The sequence below is a fragment of the Hoplias malabaricus genome, chromosome 5 (assembly GCF_029633855.1).
Source record: "Hoplias malabaricus isolate fHopMal1 chromosome 5, fHopMal1.hap1, whole genome shotgun sequence".
In the NCBI taxonomy this organism is placed as follows: Eukaryota; Metazoa; Chordata; class Actinopteri; order Characiformes; family Erythrinidae; genus Hoplias; species Hoplias malabaricus.
Window position 1 is genome coordinate 27,089,088 of NC_089804.1, and position 24,130 is coordinate 27,113,217.

General features: G+C 43.7%; 1 protein-coding gene across 2 annotated transcripts in view; it reads left to right on the forward strand.

The window, feature by feature from the left end:
- Positions 1 to 24,130, forward strand: part of arhgef10la (Rho guanine nucleotide exchange factor (GEF) 10-like a) — a 192,596-nt gene that overhangs the window by 97,151 nt on the left and 71,315 nt on the right. For both annotated transcript variants that reach the window (XM_066670557.1, XM_066670558.1), the window contains one exon: positions 5,293 to 5,393. In XM_066670557.1, the coding sequence (XP_066526654.1) occupies positions 5,293 to 5,393 (101 nt within the window). The remainder of the gene's footprint in view (positions 1 to 5,292; positions 5,394 to 24,130) is intronic.

Here is a 24,130-nt window from a genome sequence, read left to right on the forward strand (position 1 = left end):
AAGATGCTGCTTTAAATCTCAAATATGGCTGCGTTTGAGAGTCCCATTTCAGGCTAGGATTTTTACATAGAGATTATACATGCCGTCTGCGCAGCTGAACATCTGTGTCCACAGTGAGTGCACTTTAAAGTAGCCTACTTCGCTAATTATTAGGAGTGTCTACAAACGTTTGGACATATATCTACAGTGGGCAGGTTCAGTAGTCTTGCTGTGCTCACTGAGTGTGTACTCTGTTACTCTCTCTCTCTCGCTCTCTCTCTCTCTCTCTCTCTCTTTCTCTCTCTCCCTTTGTATCCCTCTCTGTTTCTTTCCCCAGGGCGGAGCGTGAATACAAAGCACAGCAAAGCGGCTTCTATGACAGTAGCTGATGCAGGCTGCACACCGTTCTCCAGTCAATTACCTTCTAATGATGACTGAATGTGAATTGCCTCGCGTCTCCATGAGTCAATGCTCAGAGAGCCTCTTTAGTAGGCACAATGCCGGATATGGAGACAAAGTGTTTTTACAAGTGCTGAACATGTGCTCGGCTGAGAGACAGGCCTCGTCAGATGAGAACAGAGGGCAGAGCCTTTTAACCAGGGATACAGAACTTGTGCTGATCTGCTTCAGTCGCAGGCCACTGTATTAGAAACCCTGATCGTGTAGACTGTTGCAATACAGTCAGAGACTACTGCTTATCTGTTGGTGCCCAGTTTCTGTATGCCATCTTCTAACACTTCATCAGCGGTCAGCGTCTAAGCACAAAGCCACTCAGCTTGAAGCTAAGCAGGTTTGGGCCTGGCCAATACTTGGATTGAAGACCTAATAGGAAAGCTCATGTGGCTGATGAATATGGTGTTGGTGGGTCCAACAGGGGGCGCTCTGTGTGTAGTCTGTGCAGTGACATGGACATGGTGCTGAACAAATAATGCCATTGTTCATTCATTTGTTTCATCCTTCATTATTCATTCATGTCTTTATGCACCTTGCTTTATGCACAGGGGCACAGTCCTGCTGGTCATTGAATAGGTCTTTGCCCACACTGTTGGTCCTTGGTTAGAAACATATAATTTTCTATAATGTCTTTGTATGCTGTAGAATTAACGATACCCTTCAAGGTTGGTAAGGGGACTTTTCCTCACCCTGATGAACAGCCCCAGGCCATTAGCTCACCTACACTAATCTTGGCTGTTGTCATTATCTACGCTGGGAGATAATGTTTTTCTCGATCTGCCTTACTTAGATTAATCCAAAGTGTATGTCATATGCACATGGTCTGAATCTTTGGAATGGCCACATATTAAGAAAACAAACAGTTCTGTCAGATTAGATTTAGCTGGAAGTAGCCTCCAAAACAGGGGTTTCCCATAAATTGGCCAGTGAGTGCATGTATTGCAGTGATAAATGACTGTGAGCTAAAAATGCTGTCTTTCAAAGTCAGATAGAGGTGGGTCACTTGGACTAGAACGTGTCCTTTAATTACTTTCCTGGAAATGGTCCTGCCGTCCAGTTCTGTCAGTGTTCGTTCATGCAGGGGGAGACTTATTGGTGTTTCACTCTGCTAACAGGCTCCACGCTCGAGTTCTAGACCATTAACCTGGTCGACTCCTTCGCTCAGCAGCAGGATTAACTGGGAAAAGCCCGACTTCATTCTCCACTCTGGCCTCTCCTCGCTGGCCCATGTCACCGCTCCGCTATGATGCGTCCTCCCTGACCTTCACTCCGTTACCCCGTTTCCGATTATATTCAGGAGGAAGAGTGTAATTTGTCATGGCTCTGCAGTCGCGGGACTCTCCCTATCTCTTGTCCTTCTCTTTTAAAGGGCCCATGTTGTGGAAAAAGTTTTCTGTGCTCTGCAAACATCGTTAACGCAGCAGAATGACCTGTTTTGAAGTAAGCATGCTTGTAAAATCACAGCTAAAAATGTTTTCAAATGAGCACTTCATGGGCATACCCCACCCATTCATGCTGAGGTGATAAAGAGTGTTGTTCCTGCAGCAGATTTGTTGGAGTGGAAGATGTGGATATGAATGTAAATATCAGGTAAAGGTATAAATGGGAGCTTTGCGTCTACTTGGTTGCTCCTTTTTGAGGAAGGCTGTGCACTAGATGTCAGAGCATTGCTGTGAAGATTGGATTGCATCCAGCCTCAGAAGCATTAGAGAGGTCAGATACTGATTTCAGATGATTAGTTCTGATCATACAACACTAGTCCAAGTCATTTTAAATATATTGGGTGAAACTCCATTACTCCAATGGACCCAATGCAGGGGGAGGGTGGGGTTACAATTGACATTGAACATAGTGACCTTAGGCGCATGTGAGTGTCCCATTTCAGTTCATTACTTACACTTTAAAGTGGTTTAATTCACTAATCATGAGAGGTGTTTATAGTGTGTAAGTCTTCAAGATGCTGTCTTCAAGAGTGGAAAAAAGAGGGTGGAAATATTCATGTAAAAGTAAACTAGATCTGTTTAGTCCATGAAAGTACAGGCATCACAGGGACTTGGTGGATGTTAGGGTAAAGTAAAATACAAATGTATAATATAAACTTTTTTAAATTCATTCTCCTGTCACGGGTTCGGTTTCAGTGCCCTCCACAGCTCCCATGATGCTCTGCAGTGAAGCCAACACTTGATTTTAGCAATAAACCTCCTGTAGACTGTGTGTGTGTGTTCTCTAAAAAGGCAGTGAATGTGTGGGATGCTGTACATATGATGCTGAACATGGTCAGCATAACAACATGTTGCTAGTGACTTCTGTAGGAGGTGACATAAAGCTTTCTGGTAAACAGAGGATTTAACCAAGCACTAGAGCAGCCTCAGCCTGTGAAAAATTAAGAACTTATTATGGTAATAACTTATCTGAAAAGGTTTTGTAGACACTGTCCTCATCCAGTATATCTTCTGATGTATAGGGTACTAGTGGTTGGTGGTTTTATACGCTTTTGCTCATCCAGTAACAGCCTCTACTCTTTGCGGATGTTTTTAGATGTTGGAAGTAGATCTGTGAAATATCTGTCAGGATTAAAGGTATTGGATCATACTCCATTCCTATAGATAATACAATTTTACAACACAACCCAGTGCCAGGGCGGATTTATACCCATCTAATCATCACTGCACTGGGAATGGACCCACTTGGATACCTTGTTCCTATCACCCCCACTGTGAACCATCTAGAACCACCTAATTCTAGAGATAATGTATGGAATTGTAGAATGTATGAGTCAGATCCTGCACAAAGTTTTAGGAACAAGACGCAGGTCGAGTTCAAGACAACAGGGGCTGCTGTTGCAAGCAAAAGCAAGTCAGGGATTACATTTATTTTTTACCTAAGACTTTGGTCAAAGTGGTTTGGCTTTGAATTAAGAGCTGCAGGAACATGGAGGTGGGAGTTGGGCCAAGAACATAATCCCAGCAGTGGTTGGGTTGGATTTGCTAGTGTGGTCTAGTGGCAGGTTTGCTGAGGTTGCGGTGGGATCAGACTGGATATGTTAGCAGATATGATGTAAGAACTCCAGAAACAGCAGACACTAGAGTGTCTGAATCAGTCTCTTTGCTGAGTTTCGACCAAATAACCTAGGATTTGCTCCGAGCACAGATGGACGTGACTGATGTGTCAGCTGGTCAGGCGGTGGAAAGAGAGGCAGCTTTGTGCTGTCTGTTTGATTATGTATTTGCTGTAGATTATTCCAGTCTTGCAGATGTCTGGACATTAGATCATTAGATACTGGGCTTTGTCCTCAGGATTACTGTCTGCAAATCGGCAATCAATGTGTCAAAACTCCTATCTCCTCTAAAATTCCTCCTGGAACTGAGTTTATCAACATTTAGTTTGTCCATGTTTGCAGCTGTAGCTCTTGATGACACTTGCACTACAGGGACAAAAGTATTGGTACAGACAAGCTAATCATTTAATTCCAGTGTTTTGTTCTGCCCTATTGTAACAGATGTATAACATCAAGCACCTAGCCGTGCAGTTTGCAGTTTACAATCACTTATAAAAGGATGGGTCATTTGGGTCTGTGCAAAAACCCTAGTGAATTTGAGTATGATTCTGTAGTAGGATGCCACCATTGCAATAAGTCAGTTAGTATAAATATCCCACTTAGCTATTCCAGGCAAGAGTTTAGGAACCACAGCAACTCGGCCACAAATTGGCAGATCATGTTACAGAGCCAAAATTACAGAGAGGGTTCGCCAAGTTCAGAGTTCTCTGGTGGTTCAGTAACTGCTGAGTAAACCTGCTGTTATAGGTACAAAGGTGGAACCAACTTCACATTAATGTCTGTGGATTTAAGGTGGGAGTTCATAAAAGCTCCTGTAAGTGTAATATGTCCAATACATGCATCCATATACTGTATCTGTGGACATGGTGACATTAAGCTGAAGTGCTGCTTTATGGCCAGTACTTTTTGTTTAGACAATTATTGAATGCATCAGTGCTTTTTGTGATTGTTCTGTAAAAAAAAAAAAAAAAAAAACAATTGTAAAAAACTCAATTGGACATTACAACCATCGTGTTATCATTAAGGGTACATTTTCGTTATTTATTTCTTTGCACTTTCTTATCCTGACATTATATATCAGCATATATAAAGGATATGCTGTGAACTAATCAGCATACACAAGATAAAACTGGCCTTTGGCACCATTTTCATGATAAACTTAGAGATAATGATTATCCTATATTAATGATAAAGTGTAGAGTGAGTGGCCGAGACTGAGACCGTGACCTAGATATGTGTGGGGCCTTGAGATCAAGATCAACGGGAGTGAAATCTTTAATTACTGTGGCGAAGGTCCCTGGCAGGGATAGACAGCGACTTGGAAATTCTTGTGCAGCCAAGCAGCACCGTCTTCGTTCGACGTTGATTGAAGATACTCCTATCCTAGTTAATTAAGCTCAGGATGTAGTGCTATTGGCTGCTCTTTTCTACTGCTACACTGCATTACTTTTGTCCTTTCCTATAGCCTTACTTGCCACTTTATTGGAGACATCCACTTTGTAGCTTCTTGTTTGTGTACAGTTAGATACTGTAGCCCATCAATCAATGCATTGTTTGCCTTAGCCTTTCTTTAGCCATTCATCAGGTCAATTTAAGACTATAGAAATTCGTTTAGCTTAATTAATTTAAATTTTTTAATGAATCGGATTAAATTAACACAAACATTTATTCACCTGATTTAGGCCACACCCTTTTTTTTAAATGTAATACTTTTGACTATGTAAAGCGTAAGTACAAGTTAGGATTGCCTAATAAACAAACCACTGAGCCTAAGCTACCCATGTGTGTGTGTTTTGGAACAGATCTGGTCGTCCAGTCAGCTTCATGGTGGTGTTCAACACTCCGAGTCCTCTCAGCAAGATCTCCTGGGTCAACCGCCTCCATCTGGCCAAGATCGCACAGAGTGAGTCCTCATTTCTTGCCTCCTTTGAGTCTTCACACACTTGGACGGCTTGTCATTCCCCGACATAATGCTTTCAATTGCTAAGATGTTTTGAACCGCGCACTGACTGACAGGCTCTAAATGAAACGTCTGATGCTGCTGCTGTGGACAGAGCGTTTTTCTCTTGCCGGCTCGTCCAGCATTTCACCAGAAGAAAGACAATTTCTATGACATTCTTCTGTCTGACCTTTTTTGCACCGTGCGGACAGCAGTCGTGGTTAGAATGCCAACTCACCGAGCATGTGCCTTTTTTTTTTTCTTGCCCCACCTCCTGCGCATTGCGAAATATGCAGAGATAAACCTCAAATTCCTCCTGGTACGCTTCTACTATCTCATCTCCACATTTACAAGGCTATGACCCCTCGATTCTTCTGTTTTTTGTCATTTCTGCTGATAACCCGAAGAGCAGGTGTGTTTTATTTTGGCCTTATCATCACATAAACCTTGCTTTAATATGTTTTAATCTCAGGGACTGGGGGCTTATTGAACCGCGGCATTATAAAATACAGCCAATGAGGTGGTGGACCGTTCTTAAGCAGGGAACATATCTCTTTACCTTTTCACCCAGGCGAATATTTAAGATCTCCCCTAGTCCTATATGTTTACATGACCCTCATATGTACAGTAGTGGAGCTCAACCTAGTTAAAGGCTATAGCCAATTTGTTGGTACATCGTTTGCAGTAGTCATCGTCCAGGCCTTCCTTAGTGACCACTTCCACCCAAAAATGGAGGACATTTTGAGCTCCAACACATGCCCATTATTCACCAAGGTTTATTCAACACTATTATTGTTAAATAATAACGCTCGGAATATTACTTCAGTCAATAATATGTAATAAAGTTTTAGTATATAATTTTTTTGGAGATTCAATATCTGCACCCTTCAGCGAAAGAGGATTCCCTGCACCTCACACACACACTGCCATAAAACACATTGTAGGAACAAGATGTCATGATTACATTCTTTAATTATTATGGCTTTTTTTGAGACATTTTTAAATTGTATTAATTTTTTTAAACAATTTATACACAATGATATTATAAAATGCAGAATAGTTGGCTCCAAAATCCGTCAACAGTGGCCTTGACTCTCCGTCCTAAAGCTGGACATCTGTCCACCCTAGGTGCTGACCATAAAGCTTGGCTGTATTTTTCTGGTTGACCATTCCCACCCTATTACTTTGATGACACTTGCCAGGCGCTCTTATCCCAGTATCAGGATCTAGGGTTGGGGGTCTTGCCCAGGGTCTCCTAATGGTTGGTGTTATTATTGAATAAATGACAGTAAGTGTGGGCAGAGGTGTTCAACTCTCCATACACCTGACCTCACTACAGTTCCCATGGTTGAATGCCATCAAATCCTCATAGAAATATTCCAACAATAATTCTACAACCTTCCTAGAAGAGTAATGGATGTTACTGCAGCAAAATGGGGAACAGACTCCCTGTTAACCCCCATGCTTTCTGGAGAAAAGTTGGCTGAGCTGACGTACACAAACGTTTCGCCATACAGTGTATCAGTGTAGGTACTTGTTTACTGGGAGTGTGACGAGAGAGTGTATTGAACTTCACAAGAGATTAAACTGGCTATAAGATTTTCTCCGCTTCCTTTATGCTGTCTTTTTTTCCCAACAACCTGCAGTGAAGTGTCTGCTTGACGGCTTTCGGAAGCTCCTTTAACATCTCCTCCCCATTCATCAGTCGCTCCTGCTGCAGAGACCCACTGCCGCTAAGCTTCTGAAGACCCTCAGTGTCTGTTTAAGAGCGTGCCGCTGCCTGCAGGACACTCCAATGAGCGCATGTCCACACATCAGTGAATCATAGGTGTCAGAGAAGGTAACTAGGGATACACTGAAATGAACATGGCAAGAATGGAAAGTGGAATTTAGGAGACACATTAAGGCAAGTACATTAGAGCCAAGATGGAAACTAGGGTACAGCTTGGTGCATCAGTCTGGGATCATGCGTTTTGTCCCTTTTTCCACTGTAGGAAGACTTGTACGGTACGGGAGTACCCAAGCTGAATTTTCTTACCCTGCGTTTTGGGGTATAAACGTGCTAAGTTGGAACATTAGTCCGTTTCTGAGGTATAAGCCCATATCTTTATATTTTCAAAGCGATCTCATTCATTCATTCATTCATTCATTCATTCATTATCTGTACCCGCTTATCCAATTCAGGGTTGCGGTGGGTCCAGAGCCTACCTGGAATCATTGGGCGCAAGGCGGGGAATACACCCTGGAGGGGGCGCCAGTCCTTCACAGGGCAACACACACACACACATTCAGTCACACACTCACACCTACGGACACTTTGGAGTCACCAATCCACCTACTGATGTGTGTTTTTGGACCGTGGGAGGAAACTGGAGCACCCGGAGGAAACCCACACAGACACAGGGAGAACACACCAACTCCTCACAGACAGTCACCCGGAGCGGGAATCAAACCCACAACCTCCAGGCCCCTGGAGCTGTGTGACAGCGACATTACCTGCTGCACCACTGTGCCGCCCAAAGCGATCTCGGTGTTTATTTAAAATTAAAATTGGTTCCATGATGTGATGGAAAACGAACACAGGTGCTCAGAAACAGTGCAAATAATAGTGGGTTCAGATTCTGCAGTGCCATGTGGCGGGGGAAAAAAAATAACATGAATAGTTTTCATGAAATGAACTGCAAGCATGTAAATGATTGTGTTATGTAGGCTACAGCATGCAGGATGTTTGTCAGCAGTATGTTTGTAAGTATGTGAGAAGAGATGCCATTATTTATTTTTTTTCATTTATTCATGAGATGTTTGTCATTTTAAAAACTGAATATACGGATGATTTTAGCACGCTAGCAAGGTCTCTCCTTTCTGCTTCTGTTGTTTTGCCGTGTTCTGTGTGTTGAGAAGGATGTCATACTTTCAATTGGAATTATAGCTATAATGGAAAGGTTGAATAGAGAACGAAGAGAGATTTTAAATTGCTCGTCCAGTGTTCGTCATAGAAACCAGGCGAAGGATCTGCTACCACATGCACGGTTTCAATGCCTTCTTTAATGACACAGAAGTTGGCACTTGATATTTTAATGAATTTTTATAAATGTTATTTTGTTCCAAATTGTCAGCCTTTCAATCAAAACTGGAGAGAAGGTCACATTATGTAAACAATTCATTCCACCAATCACATTCCCCCTTATTCGTCAAAGTTGTGTATATTCAAAACTAATTGTGAAATTTCAATGAGGCTGTGTCTTTTTTGCTGTATCTCTGTGATCAAATTCAAGCCTAGTGATGTTGTGTAATAGCTTCACAATGCATTCACAGTTAATTATTTAAAATATCAGCATTTTATATAAATAACTATAATAATAAAAAATACTTTTGTTACATTGCAATCCACTACAAATGTAGTGTATACAGGGGGTCCTCGACTTACGATGTTGATCTGTTCCTATGTCGCGCCGTAAACCGATTTTCGGTGTACGTCGGAATATACGTACGTACTGTACGTAAATAACATACTGAATTAAACTTATCCTATCCTAACACCTGTCCTCCTTGGTCCCAAGCCGCGTAACCGTGTATTCTTCCGCCACACACACCAAACACGAAGTTCGCGTTACGACGTTTACGACGCAAAACCACTTAAGTCGAAACAAGGCTTTATACAGTAAATGGGAGATGTGCCGTAACCACGAAACATCGTAACTCGGGACTGATGTAACCCGAGGACCTCCTGTATTGATATCTCAAAACAAGCCCAGTAGCCCACCGCAGTTTAGCATTGAGTTTGGTTTCAAGAGAAAGGAATGAAGCTGAAAACAGACAAAATACGAAATATGAAGACCCTTTGCTCACAGGTATGAGGCTTTATCTCTAAATATGTGTGATTTAGAATTACTTTATTGGCTACTGTGCTTGCACACAGAGGAATTTGTTGTCCGCATTTAACCCAATCCGTGCAGTGAAACACAAATTTACACACACACTAGTGAACACTAAGTGGCAGTGAGCACACATGCACGGCACAGTGGGCAGCCCTAGCCCTTGCTCAAGGGCACTTCAATCACGACCTGCCGGCTCTAAGGATCGAACCGGCAACCTTCCGGATACAAGCCCAGTTCCCTAAACACCAGGCCACAGCTGCCCCTCATTTTGAGCCTCAGTTTGCTGGAAAACGATCTGTTATGATGTGCTAAACAAGCGCCTGTTAGCTAGCCAGCTGTGTGCCTTATTTTCCTTATTTTCATACTTTACTGTTCCTCCAGCACCAGGAGGAGATTTATCACTGAAAATTGGTGGACAAGGAAGCAGTGCCCTCAATGCCTGACCTCATACTCCACCTACTAACACCTATACACAGCTATTGGCTCATTATCTTCTGTATTCCATTTTGCCATTGCCATTGATTTCACACACTGAAACTGATTCATCAACTGTACACAGAACTCCAGCCGTTTCCATTTCTTACAATAGTTTCATAGTTTAGACAGTAAATAGTTTAAACATCATCAAGATTGTTCTAACTTTTACTTGCTTTTACACAGCTTTAATAAATAAGTGTCGATTGTCAATTGTTGATTTTGCATTGTGGCCCATCAGGTAGTGTCGCAGTCACACAGCTCCAGGGCCCTGGGGTTGTGGGTTCGAGTCCCGCTTCGGGTGACTGTCTGTGAGGAGTGTGGTGTGTTCTCCCTGTGTCCGCGTGGGTTTCCTCCGGGTGACTGTCTGTGAGGAGTGTGGTGTGTTCTCCCTGTGTCTGCGTGGGTTTACTCCGGGTGACTGTCTATGAGGGGTTTGGTGTGTTCTCCCTGTGTCTGCGTGGGTTTCCTCCAGGTGACTGTCTGTGAGGAGTGTGGTGTGTTCTCTCTGTGTCTGTGTGGGTTTCCTCTGGGTGACTGTCTGTGAGGAGTGTGGTGTGTTCTCTCTGTGTCTGTGTGGGTTTCCTCCGGATGACTGTCTATGAGGAGTTTGGTGTGTTCTCCCTGTGTCTGCGTGGGTTTACTCCGGGTGACTGTCTGTGAGGAGTGTGTTGTGTTCTCCCTGTGTTCGTGTGGGTTTCCTCTGGGCGACTGTCTGTGAGGAGTGTGGTGTGTTCTCTCTGTGTCTGTGTGGGTTTCCTCTGGGTGACTGTCATTGAGGAGCGTGGTGTGTTCTCCCTGTGTCTGCGTGGGTTTCCTCCTGGTGACTGTCTGTGAGGAGTGTGGTGTGTTCTCCCTGTATCTGCGTGAGTTTCCTCCGGGTGACTGTCTGTGAGGAGTGTGTTGTGTTCTCTCTGTGTTCGTGTGGGTTTCCTCTGGGCAACTTTCTGTGAGGAGTGTGGTGTGTTCTCCCTGTGTCTGCATGGGTTTCCTTCTGGTGACTGTCTGTGAGGAGTGTGGTGTGTTCTCCCTGTGTCTGTGTGGGTTTCCTCTGGGTGACTGTCTGTGAGGAGTGTGGTGTGTTCTCTCTGTGTCTGTGTGAGTTTCCTCCGGGTGACTGTCTGTGAGGAGTGTGTTGTGTTCTCCCTGTGTCCGCGTGGGTTCCCTCAGGGTGCTCAGGATTTCTCCTGCGGTCCAAAAACACAGGTTGGTAGGTGGATTGGTGACTCAAGTGATGTGTGTGAATGAATGAATGAACGAATGAATGAAAATAATAATAAGTATTAATACTAACAGTCTGTATACAGTCTGAATTAAAACTCACTCATACTTTTGGATACAATATTATCCCTAAGAACAGAACATGTCAATTAGTAAAATTGTCTGTTTTTAATACTATGCCACATTTACCATAAAACGACAATAAACCATAAAATGAATTATAATTTTACGCTCCAAGCAAACTGCTATTTTCCCTGTGGCTGAATTGCAGTATCCGGGCTAAAGAAAGCCAGGATGAATCAGAAGGTAGAAAGTGTAGCTTAAAAGCACTCAGCATGAAAAAGCATCAGTCATTGTGCACTGACCATTCTGACCATTGGTTCAGTAGAAAGTGGGAGGGGGGTTGGTGTTATAAGGCATTAGGTCACTGTTGGAGATAGAAACGAAGAAGGGGAGAGAAGAAGCACTCCACTACAATTGTTCATTCAGGAGGCATGTGTGGAGTTTTTGGGGGTTTCTGGGTGGGTCGAGCGCAGGGCATTGTTAGAATGGTGAGTGCTTTGGATGCATGAGTGAACTTGTGAAGGCTCCTTTCGCAATTTTTTTTTTCCATAGCACAAAATGTCTTATTCTGCCACCCACAGATCAAATACAGCCGTCCATTCAGGAAGCCTGGCCTTGCTGTTGCTTGGAGGGAGCTGTGTTGAATGACAATAAGAATCAGAAGCATATTTATTTTAGCTGTGTGTAGGTTTGAGATGTGAGGAATGTGAATCACATGAATGACATGTAACATGCTAGACACTCCACGCAAGTACCCGGGACTATTAATTCTTAGAGACCCTGTGCCTCATGTTTTTAATTTCACGTTTGAGCTAACGGTGGGCACGTGTCCGACTGCAGTAGCAGAAAATATGCAGGATATATGTGGAAGACGTGGGAAGCAGCAGAACTGAGGCTTATTTCTGCTTTCATGTTCCTAAACTGGAACTCATTACCTCTTACAGTAAGGATGTCAAGCTCAGTTCAAATCTTTTTAAACAAACAGTTAATTAAAACTGATTTGAGCACTTCTACTGATTTGAGTCATTTTTTAAAAACTTAAGAAACTTATATTTACTTGTTATTTTATTTTAATTGTTATAATGTGGCGCAGCAGGTAGTGTCGCAGTCACACAGCTCCAGGGGCCTGGAGGTTGTGGGTTCGATTCCCGCTCCGGGTGACTGTCTGTGAGTAGTGTGGTGTGTTCTCCCTGTGTCCGCGTGGGTTTCCTCCGGGTGCTCCGGTTTCCTCCCACAGTCCAAAAACACACGTTGGTAGGTGGATTGGCGACTCAAAAGTGTCCATAGGTGTGTGTGTGTGTGTCTGTGTTGTCCTGTGAAGGACTGGTGCCCCCTCCAGGGTGTATTCCCGCCTTGTGCTCAATGATTCCAGGTAGGCTCTGGACCCACTGTGACCCTGAACTGGATAAGCGCTTACAGATAATGAATGAATGAATGAATGAATGTATTGTTATAATTTTTGTTTATCATTTTGTTTGTTGTTATTGTATGTTTTGCTTTTATGTTTTAACTTTTCATTAACTTTAAAGCTCTTTGAGATGATCTGTTCATGAAAAGTGCCCTATACATGTAATGAATTAATGAATTTGTTCATTAATTCATTAATTCATTTATTGCCTGTATGCTCTTATCCAGTTCAGGGTCACGGTGGGTCCAGAGCCTACCTGGAATCATTGGGCGCAAGGCGGGAACACACCCTGGAGGGGGCGCCAGTCCTTCACAGGGTGACACACGCTCACACATTGACTCACACACTCAAACCTACGGACACTTTTGAGTCGCCAGTTCACTTTTTTTGGACAGGTTAATGTTTGTGATTAACCCTCAGTAAATCATATTAAATTAAGCTTTAGTATGGAATATTTTGTGGATCCAGTATCAGTGCTCACTTGTGAGAAGTAGATTTGCTGCAAACTCCCCAACGCTCCACCGTAAACCACAGTGACGACATGTCCATAGTAGACTTTGACTAGTGTTTATAAAAGGCCGTTGTAGTTTAGTTGTCACGTCAGTGAGTGTTTTTCTTTTTTTATAATTTTGTTAAAAGTGCTAAATGTTAAGTGCGAATTGAAATGCACTGACACTTTCTGAGTGTGAAAGAAAAAAAAAAGATAAATCTTGGGTTTAGAAGCTTGCTGCCATTCCTCGCTCGTTTTTATTCATAGCATTGCGCAAAACAGACATTTTTGTATTTTAGCAGATTGCCAGTGTTTTGCTAAATTGTTGTGTCCACAGGAACCACAGTAACAGTCCTCCACGCAGCACTCGTTTTGCTTGATAGGTGGTGAAAATGGTTTTATGGTGATGGGCAAATAACAATCTTGGCTGACACTAAGTGGGTGTTGGCAGAATAAGTGGCACGATCCCCGAAACACTGCTAGCTAGCGACAGACTCAAAGTGTTTTTTTTTTTAAATCTCGCTCTCTCTCTTTCTCTCTCTCTATCCCATCTCTTCCTCTCTTTCTCTCTATCCCATCTCTTCCTCTCTCTCTCTCTCTCTCTCTCTCTCTCTCTCTCTCTCTCTCTCTCTCTCACTCATTCCCTCCCTCACATCCACACTCCCACTAACAAATGTGTTTATGGCAAGAAGCCATTTTTGCCATTTTGTGCTCTCTCTGTGTTTGCCTATTTATTTGCATGGCTGCCCTTTTTCTGCCTATTTTTCCTCTCACACCGTGGTCCATGCCTTTCTTTTCTGGTGGAAATACGGAATTTCCGGAATACGATCAGAATAGCTAGCTAGTTAACAGCTCTTTCTCTCTCTCTCTCTCTCTCTCTCTCTCTCTCTCTCTCTCCCTCTCTCCTCTCTCTCTCTGTCTCTCTCTCTCTCTCTCTCTCTCTCTCTCCTCTCTCTCTCTCGTTCCTCTCTCTCCCCCCTCTCCCCCCCCCCCTCTCTCTCTCCTCTCTCTCTCTCTCTCTCTCTCATGTTCGGTTTGTGATTGAACCTGACTTAGATGTCAATTACTCCTTAAATACATCACACCCACACTTTGCCTTCCAGTTTAACTAAATGTAATTACAAGAGAGGGGGTATTGGGTGGGGAGTGGTTTGCTGGGAAAAGAGGGAAGTGTTGATGTAATTTCATGGCTGGCATGCTGTTGCAAAGCTCTCTCGCCTCCCCTGTGGAGATGTTGGACCGGTACAAGCTCAGGAGGCCCCAGGCCACACGGCTCGATCTGGATCTCCCAGATCTGACTAATGAATCAGGCTTAAAATGCTAGCATCAACTTTCCCAGCCCCACTCACTGTCCCTTGTGTGATGCCGGTGATCGCTCCGGTAGCCTCCGGCACGGGAAGCAGAGGAGACAAAACGCTCACGCATACTGTCGAGCTAGACCCCCACGGCAGATTAATTAGGCAAGGGGTGAATGACCAAAGAGACCCAACTATCTCAACCTAATGAATGGCTACAGAAACAGGCTTATCTGTTTTCACCCTTTGTATGAAAGTCTTCTTCCTGCCACTACTGTCTTTCATGGGAGTAAGAACCCCCACTCTTCTAGAATGGCTTTGTAATTGATAGTGGAACATTGTTGTGAGCATTTGATGGCATTCAACCACATAAACTCTAATGAAATACTACAGAAGGTGTATTGGATAGAGTACCATCACTCCTGAATGCAGCTCCGTTTCTCAATAACCCAGCTCTGTTAGGCTTCATACCCCTCTGTCTGACTTTTGGCTTTGGGCAAAGTGTCAGAGGCAGCTGTGGCCTAATGGTTAGTGAAGCAGGCTTAGGGCTGGAGTATCTATCCCCTCGACTGGCACAAAAAACTGAGGGAGTGAAGCAACAGAGCTGTCTCCTCCCTCAACATTTGAGCAAGACGCCTAAACCTCAACAATCCCCCAAGCCCTTTTTCACTAAAAGAACTCTGGTTCTTGAACCTGTTCCGTATAGGATCTTTTGAACCACGGTTCTATCCAACAAACTGGTCCTGTAGTATGGGAACCGTCAGCAAGGGGTGAACCAAGAGCAGGGTTTTCCAATGTTGCTGTGGTTGAATTCAGTACCAGGGCCAGAGGTCAACAGCTGGGTCAGATCAGAGTGATATACGATACATATGTAAATGAAGTAGAGTTCTGAGCCTTGAGCTTGTGGACTTTGAGAAAAGTGGCCAACACGACTCAGAAAGCCACAGAAAACACAGACGAAGCATGTTTCTGGTTTTAGTTTCTTTCCAAATCAGACAACGGGCCATTTCTCATTTTCCATTTTCACATTTCGACATGAAAAATGTACACAGAACCATCTGCTCTGCTGGTCTTTTACCCAGCGCTCCATTGAATGTAATGTAACATGCTGCAAATGACCTTATCTACCTCCACTGCACAACAACAGTGTATTTGAGGCTTTGCACTCTTTCTGGAGCTTCTTTAGCCCGACATGCCCGTGGATGTCATCATGGATTGCTCTGAATAACATGGGTACAAATGTTATGTTTATATATGTTGGAAGAAATAGTTCCAAATTAGGTTTGTGAATGGGAAAAGAAGTTCCACATTGGTGGAAAAGGGCAATCCATGTGTTGGGATGGATGCCCACAGCTCTATGTGTGTGTGTATGCACTACTAATGTATTACACTATTATGTGTGTGTTCACTGCCACAGATGGGTTTAATATGGAGGCACAATTTTGTTGCATATCCTGCAATGACAGGAAAAGCATGTTCCCATTTTTACAGCTCTGCCGCAAAGACCATCTCATGCGGACTTGTTTGCCATGCTAGTGTTTCCCGTCCCTCCGGCCCTCTTTCACGCTTTATTGATTTCATTAGCAGGGTCTGTCCACTTCCCTCTATTTGCAGTGCGTCTGCAGGAAAGGAAACCTTCTCTGTCTTTCGTGAGTCACTAGAGAGTGGAAAAAGTATACAGAACTGATCCCATATTAAAACACCACCAGTAACCAGAACATATTTGGACCCCATGCTGTGGAGGAATGGAAGTGGAGGCTCACAATTGAAGAGGGAGCGAAGGGCGCCATTAATTACGGCAGCACGAGAGCCGAGAGTGTGTGCCGCCGCATCTCATTGGCGCCGAGAGGGAGGCCCACGGCTTTTCTAGTGTCGCTTTATTACAGAGCTAGGGCAGAGGCCTAATTAATGCGACTCAATCCAAACAGTATTAATGAAGCTTTTCAAAGTCTGTGGCAGCATCAGTTTTGGCAGGGGCACGGTGGTCTTAACCAGGCTCCAGCAGAGAGGCCGGGGGGAGGTAGAAACAGAAATTTAGCCTAGACACACACACACACACACACACACAAATAAACACTTCCGCTTGTTTTTATCCACCTCCTTGTTTCTACATTCCCTCTCCCTTTTATCAGCTCCGCTGAGCCATCAGGAGCACTTTGTACTTCTACAATTACAGACTGTAGACCATCTGTTGCTCTGCATACTTTCTTAGCTCCTATTCACACCTTTATTATTTGTCACTGACGAGGTGGTGTGTGTGTTTATGTGTGTTGTGCTAGTACAAGTGGATCAGGCACAGCAGTGTTCCTGGAGTATTTACACACATTTCCTCCTCTCATGTTGGTTCCACTTTGAGGATGTTGCTGCACAGTTTGTGTTGGTGTAGTCTTTCATTAAGACGCTGCTGGCTTTATATTTTTGGTTGGTGGACTATATCCTCTTGCAGTTTTACAAAAATGACACTTTTGGACAAAGCCCTTTTTGAAGCAGGAGCACGTCACTGATAGAGCCTCACAATTTTTCTCAGATTGATGTGATTTTTTGTTGTTTTTTCTTTCTTTTCTTTTCACTATGTGAATGAATGTTTGTCCTGGAAGTTTACAAAAACAAGTGCACTTGCGCACATGCACACTCTCTCTCTCTTAGAGCTAGAGAGGGCACTCAGTTGTAGGAAGAGATAGGTTTGAAATTATATGTATTGGAATCAGCAGGAGGGATATGGCAGAACATGTGGCGAGAGATTTAGTCTGTGTATACACTGTGCTCTTTAAGTGTGTGTGTGTGTGTGTGTGTGTGTGTGTGTGTTTGGGGGAAGGAAAGAAAGAAAGAAGGAATGAAAGAAAGTATAAAAGACTGAGAGAAAAATTGCTCAGATAGAGAGAAGGAGGAAAGAAAAACAGACTTTCAAGCCTATTGTTGAGATGGATTAGGATGAGGAGGCAGTTGAATGCAGCGGGAAGGAGGATGGTATTGGAGAGAGAGAGAGAGAGAGAGTGTCAGAGAGAGAGGGAAAAGGAACAAGAGAAAAAGACAGAGAGGGGTCCAAGCAGCAGACAGATGATGATTAAGCCCAGCACTCAGCGGTGCCATAGGGAGTCGTGCAGAGAGGTGGGGGGCTAACGGCTCTGCTTTAGCGCGTTAGCTCTACCTCTCCATCTCCACTCCCTGCTCTCGCCCACAGATCGATGGCCACGGCCGCAGCTTCCACAGCCCGCCTCGATAAACAGGGGGCTGGCAAGAGCAGAACAAAGCTCTGCTGCCTGATGATAGGGACTTTAAACATCCACAGCTGCAGCTACTGAGCAGGAAAAATGTGCCCATAGTTGCAAGAGTAGAACACACTAAAAATGGACTTCATGTGGTAACGTGGTAACCAGCAATTAATCTAGACTTGTTCAACTTGGGAACAGTGATGCAAAGCCATATATATATATATATATATATATATATATATATATATATATATATATATATATATATATATATATATATATATATATACACTCCTTCAGTCATTCATTCATTATGTCACTTGGCCGATCTGTCACTCACTCAGAGCCACTCACTCATTCACTCACTACCTTTTGCTGTCACTGGGGTGGTACCCTCAAAGGTACACATTGTGTGCCTTTAATTAGGGAACATAATTGCACCTTGTTCTATAATATATAGAATAAGTGGCGCAGCAGGTGGTGTCGCAGTCACAGCTCCAGGGACCTGGAGGTTGTGGGTTCAAGACCCGCTTCGGGTAACTGTCAGTGAGGAGTTTGGTGTGTTCTCCCTGTGTCCCTGTGGGTTTCCTCCAGGTGCTCCGGTTACCTCCCACGGTCTGAAAACACACGTTTGTTGGTGGAATGGCGACTCAAAAGTGTCCGTAGGTGTGAGTGTGTGAGTGTGCATCGCCCTGTGAAGGACCAGCTCCCCCTCCAGGGTGTGTTCTTGCCTTGTGCCCAGTGATTCCGGGTAGGCTTCGGACCCACCGCGACCCTGAACTGGATAAGAGGTTACAGATAATGAATGAATGAATGAACGACTTCATACACGCCATTTCATCTCTAGGACTTATCTTACAAATCTTACACATATTCTCCTCTCCTACTGAAGTGGAGAATGTAATGTACCTTTATAGAACACAACTGGACTTGAACTCCACTGTACATTTACAGTGTTTGTACCTTTAAGAATAATAATGTACCTCCATCACACTTTTTTCCACATCATCAGTAAATGAATCTGTGTTTCCCTTTTTATCAGTTACTAGGGAACGGTGTTGTGCACCCATAAAACTCTGAGATCAGTGGCTGTAGTGCATGAAACACTTCTTCTCTTTCTCAGAGATAATGCCTTCTTCAGTGACCTTGTGCCTTTAACAGATAGCTGTCTGGTTGCTGTATCTCCCTTCCGCTGTCGATGCTTGAAGTCCCTTTCGATGACCCTGAAGCTTCTATGCAGCTTCACTATGCATCTTTACCACTTAGCGCCTAGGAGCCAACGTGTATAGTAGCCATGGCAACTGTGCTTACAAATATGACCCCCTTGAGTCAGTGTCTTGAGAAAAAAAATAATTAGGGCTAGTATTGTGGTGGTAGTGGGTGCTGTAGGTGATCCATATACAAAGGAAGGTGGCATTAGCATACAGGGTGTAAAAGAAAAGTGATGATCCACTATTTCTGTCTCAAGGCAGTGGCTGGGCCATGAAAAGAAGCAGCCTTAAGTCTCTAATATATACATGGAGGACAGTGCTTTTGAAAATGTCAACAGACACGGTTAGCCTTAAGCTTTCAGTTTGTCCCACTGCAATGAGACTAGCAGTTTTCTAAGAAGCACATATATACTGTTATCTTCACCACTGAAGTTACATGTTTGCTGTCTTACAAATATTTTTTACGCATGCAGTAGTTGGATCAAGGTTACCACAACCTATAAAGCTTAGGTCTTCTTACCTAAAGAAAATGTAACAGATATAAATCTCAATTAAATTCCGTTTTACGGTGAACCATTGCTGTGATGCTTTTGAAAAGCAAGAGCTTATTTGCTTTTATACATGTGACTCAATGCCAGGAGTGCTGCCAGTGTTATTTCTTAGTCATCATGTCACTAAAATCTATGTTTCTTTGATCTTGAGGAAGTATATACAAGCCTTCAGACACCCACATGTAATGCAAGTTTTGCGAAGCATTTATAGTTAAACTGCAACACTCATTGCTTCTTCTGTGAACACAGCCACTGTTTCTTTGTTAATTCAAGCCAATGCAGTATCATTGCACAACTCACCACACTGGGATGAGAAAGCTAACCCTGTTAATAATAAAAAAAGTATAATAAAGTAGTTATCCTTCTCTGAAACTGTGAGTAATTAGTGAGAGATGTTGCGGCGCTGCAGTGAAGCCAAGGCTGGATCCCAAATGTCCCCATACACCTTCCATAAGGCACAGTTTTGGTTGATCAGTGTTAGTGAGCTATAAGGTTCTGTTTTATCTGTGTTGTGCACTAGGATGTAGGGTGTAGGATGCTACTGGGGATGTTGCCCAAGCTCCTTTACTGACTGGAATGGATAAACAAAACTTTATTTAAAATGTGACATGGATTAATGGGTCAGGATTTGTGTATTTATGAGTAATGAGTAAGAACTTAGTAACCGAGGATCAGAACGCCAGGGCCCCCGACCCCGGCCGCCACACGATCCACAATGCAACAGATCCGGATTACTACCTCTCCCACAGGTGGTGGGCCCATGGGAGAGTGGACCCATGTTACTCCTTCGGGCTGTGCCCGGCCGGACCCCATGAGTGAAAGTCCGGCCACCAGGCACTCACCAAGGAGCCCCTCCCCTAGGCCTGGCTCCAGGGTGAGGTCCCGGTAAGCCTACTCTGGGCAAGGGAGGCTGTGTCCATGTTCTTAACTTATTCATCCTTGTCTTTATGGATGACTCTTTGTCTGGCCCATCACCTAGGACCAATTTGCTTTGGGAGACCCTACCAGGGGCTGTTGCCCCCGACAACATACCTCCTAGGCTCACGCAGGCACGCAAACCCCTCCACCACGTTAAGGTGGTGATCCAGGGAGGGGTGTAGCGTCAGCAGTAATGCGGGCTCTGTACCGGTCCGTTGTGGTGAAGAGAGAGCTGAGCAGAAAACCGGACCAGAATAATGGATGGATGGAGTAAGAACTTAGAGACCTCACCTGTATCCCATCAACAATGAAGCTTTCATTTGGCCAAAAATTCAGGTCCAAGCCTAATTTTGCCTGAAATTGACCAGAAGCACATCCTGAAGCTTTGGGTCCAACCCATTTCTTTCCATTACTGCCTGGTTACCAGACCAGCGGCAGCCCATTGCTACTCAGAGTTCTACATAAAGTCTCCTAGTGCCAGTTAAAACAAACTGTAACATCCCACAACTAAAATTTTCATCTGACGCATATTTAAGAAAAGACATCCATCCGTACACAACTGAACTCATTATGAGATGCTGCGTCCCATCAGATTTGGACAAATATTCCAAGCTTTAGCCTGTAATCTAGTCTGTAATCCCTCTTTGTAAACAGAGCTCTCGGCTGTATCACGGCAGGGTTCTGTGTATTCCTAGCCTTGTGTTTGTCTTTTTCCCTGCTGCATGTTGTGGATTTCATGTTTGTACTTGCTTTATGCCTTTTTACCGTTTTCATCATTTCTCTTTGTTTCCGTAGTTTTGCCGAGTTTGTTCTTTGCTTGAGTTTGTACCCAGACGTGTTTTGTTTGTCGTGTGCTATCTGTACCTGGCAGCTCTGTTGTCAACCGGGACTTTAATAAACTTTACAAATCCTGCTTCTTCCCTTGCCTCATTACAGGTACACTAGTGTTGTTTGCACTGCTTATGACAGTAAGCCGTGTTGTGTTGGTACAGCCTGAGAAAGCTGGAGCTACACTCCAAACAATGGGAGAACTAAATGAAGAACAGAACATGTTGTCGGAAATGTGTTTAAAAGGAAAGTAGGCCTCCAGCACTCAAGGGGAGGTCTCTGAATGAATGATGTAGTGATTAAAACTAGCGAATAGGACCAATCCGAGTCTGAGATTTATCAGTGATCGAGAGCTCTGTTTAGCAAGTAACACATTCCTTACTCATTTATTCATCCAATCTTTTTCTTCTTGAACTACTCCCTCCTAAATAGGTGCTTGGAATCATTGTGTTCTTAGATTGTGGAAGGAAACAGGAACACCCAGAGGAAACCCACACTGACATAGAGAGAACACACCAAACTCTTCACAGTGATCAGAGGCAGGGTTTCTGAGCCCAAAACCCCTGGACCCCATGTGCCAGCAACTCTACCTGTAAAACCTGCTTTCTGCTCCTTGACGAGCTCAAAACAGTTGTATTGTTCTGTCAAGCATTTTTCAATTTGTCGTTTTGCCGTCTCATTACAACCTCCATTGTATCTGAAGAGGAGCCTTCACATACTACAGCCAGCAAGGTCTTTCCATGTCTGCAGCCTTGAATTTCAGATATGATTTATTTTTCAGTTATGTAATTATTAAGGCACAGTGTTCCAGTACCCACATGCCATCTGCTTTATTAGAAACTCACTTTGTTCTCCAACCTACATTATAGCTCTGCAGTGCGGGTGTACAATTACATACTTCACAAAAATGGCTCCAGGCTCAGATAACGATCACTGATAGAGAGCTGTGTTCAAAATGGCTCCATACTCACACTGTTCCCTACATTACTCACTATAAAGTGCACTATTATAGGGAACTGAATTCAATAGGGTAATGAATGAATGATTGTGGACACCACCTCATGCAGGGTTTTACTAAATAATGTATTTTGAGTGTTTGTTGTCCAATAAGGCAGAGATTTTCAACTCAGGGCCTGGAACCTAGGGTGGGCTACAGTTCACATTGAACCAATGTCGTACCGATACTGGTACCTGGAATTTTTATATTCTTTTTTGTTTTCTTTTACTCAAAAGTGTGATTTCAGTTCTACAAACATACTCGCAAAATTTTGATAAATGTGCTTTTAGATATATTTTATGTTTGAACAAAATTTTTTTAGTCATGTGTAGTAATTATATATTTGGAATCACTGTACATAAGCTCCTTTGGGAGCAGCAGCAGTGTCATAGACTTACAGACAAAGACATAGATTGTTTAATTCATAAAAGTCATATAAATTGCACAGGTAAAACCATACTGTAAAAATACAAACCTTAAACTTGGTGTTTTTACAAACAAATTCACTTAATATTTTGGATGTACTGTGACTCTAAGACCATTCCGATTCCTGCTTTATGCTTTAAGGACTTATCGGGGAGATTTATCCTCAGAGAAACAGGGTTTTCTCACAGTATCATGTTTCAGTTTTCTCTTGAGAGAAATAAAGAGTTTTTTTTTAATACCTGGTGCTGCAGAAGTTATTCCCTTGACAAGCATCTTCACACAAGTCAAGAATTTGCTCAGGCCCCCTCAGTTAACCCCATGCCAACTTGGAATTTGTGTTAGGAATACGGCAGAGAGGGCGGCACGGTCATGCAGCAGGTAGTGTCGCAGTCACACAGCTCCATTGGGAGGTTGTGGGTTTGATTCCCGCTCCGGGTGACTGTCTGTGAGGAGTTGGTGTGTTCTCCCTGTGTCTGTGTGGGTTTCCTCCGGGTGACTGTCTGTGAGGAGTGTGGTGTGTTCTCCCCGTGTCCGCGTGGGTTTCCTCCGGGTGACTGTCTGTGAGGAGTGTGGTGTGTTCTCCCCGTGTCCGCGTGGGTTTCCTCCGGGTGACTGTCTGTGAGGAGTGTGGTGTGTTCTCCCCGTGTCCGCGTGGGTTTCCTCCGGGTGACTGTCTGTGAGGAGTGTGGTGTGTTCTCCCTGAGTCTGTGTGGGTTTCCTCCGGGTGACTGTCTGTGAGGAGTGTGGTGTGTTCTCTCTGTGTCTGCGTGGGTTTCCTCCGGGTGACTGTCTGTGAGGAGTGTGGTGTGTTCTCCCTGTGTCCGCGTGGGTTTCCTCCGGGTGTGCCGGTTTCTTCCCACGGTCCAAAAACACACGTTGGTAGGTTGATTGGCGACTCAAAAGTGACCGTAGGTGTGTGTGTGTGTGTATGTGTGTTGCCCTGTGGCGCCCCCTCCAGGGTGTATTCCTGCCTTGCGCCCAATGATTCCAGGTAGGCTCTGGACCCACCGCGACCCTGATTTGAATAAGCGGTTACAGATAATGAATGAATGAATGAATGATTCGATGTGAATCGTAGTACCAACATAATTCTATCTGTACCCTTAAAAGTTGGTTCCCTTAAAAGTTTGCAACCCTATTGGAACCCGGATCCAGTATCCAGATTTGAAGACCTCATAGGAAATATAGGTTGTACACCACCTATTGTAATACATTGTGTGATTTATTTGAGTGCACTTAAAATTGTTTTTTGACACCACTACAAAGTGGTGGAAACCACAAAGTAGCACACTGTATAATGAATAGGGCACAGTTTCACACATAGTACTAGCGTATGGCTAACACAAACTATGGCTTAAGCTGAGGCCATATGAAAGTACACTGCCTTAGATTCCCAGAGTTTGGAAATGTTGAAGATTAACTGGAAAGCTTGTTGTTGTGCCTTCGTCCCTAATATGTTTATGATCGGTAAACATTAGCATGAATTCAATTAGCGCTCCCTCAGCTTTGCATTGATCCTGAGCAATAAACTAGGAGCAGCAGCCGTTTTAATTAGTCTATATTTTTTGTGGCCTGAATCTGACAGGCCAGATTGCTTTCAAATTAATCATCTCAATAGATTTAAAGCAACAAAGTGATGCTGTTCAATACTGATAATGCGTAATTAGCCTCAAACGCCCACAATCTGACGCTTCAGCTAATTCCAGCACCCTGAAAATTCTCAGGGCCT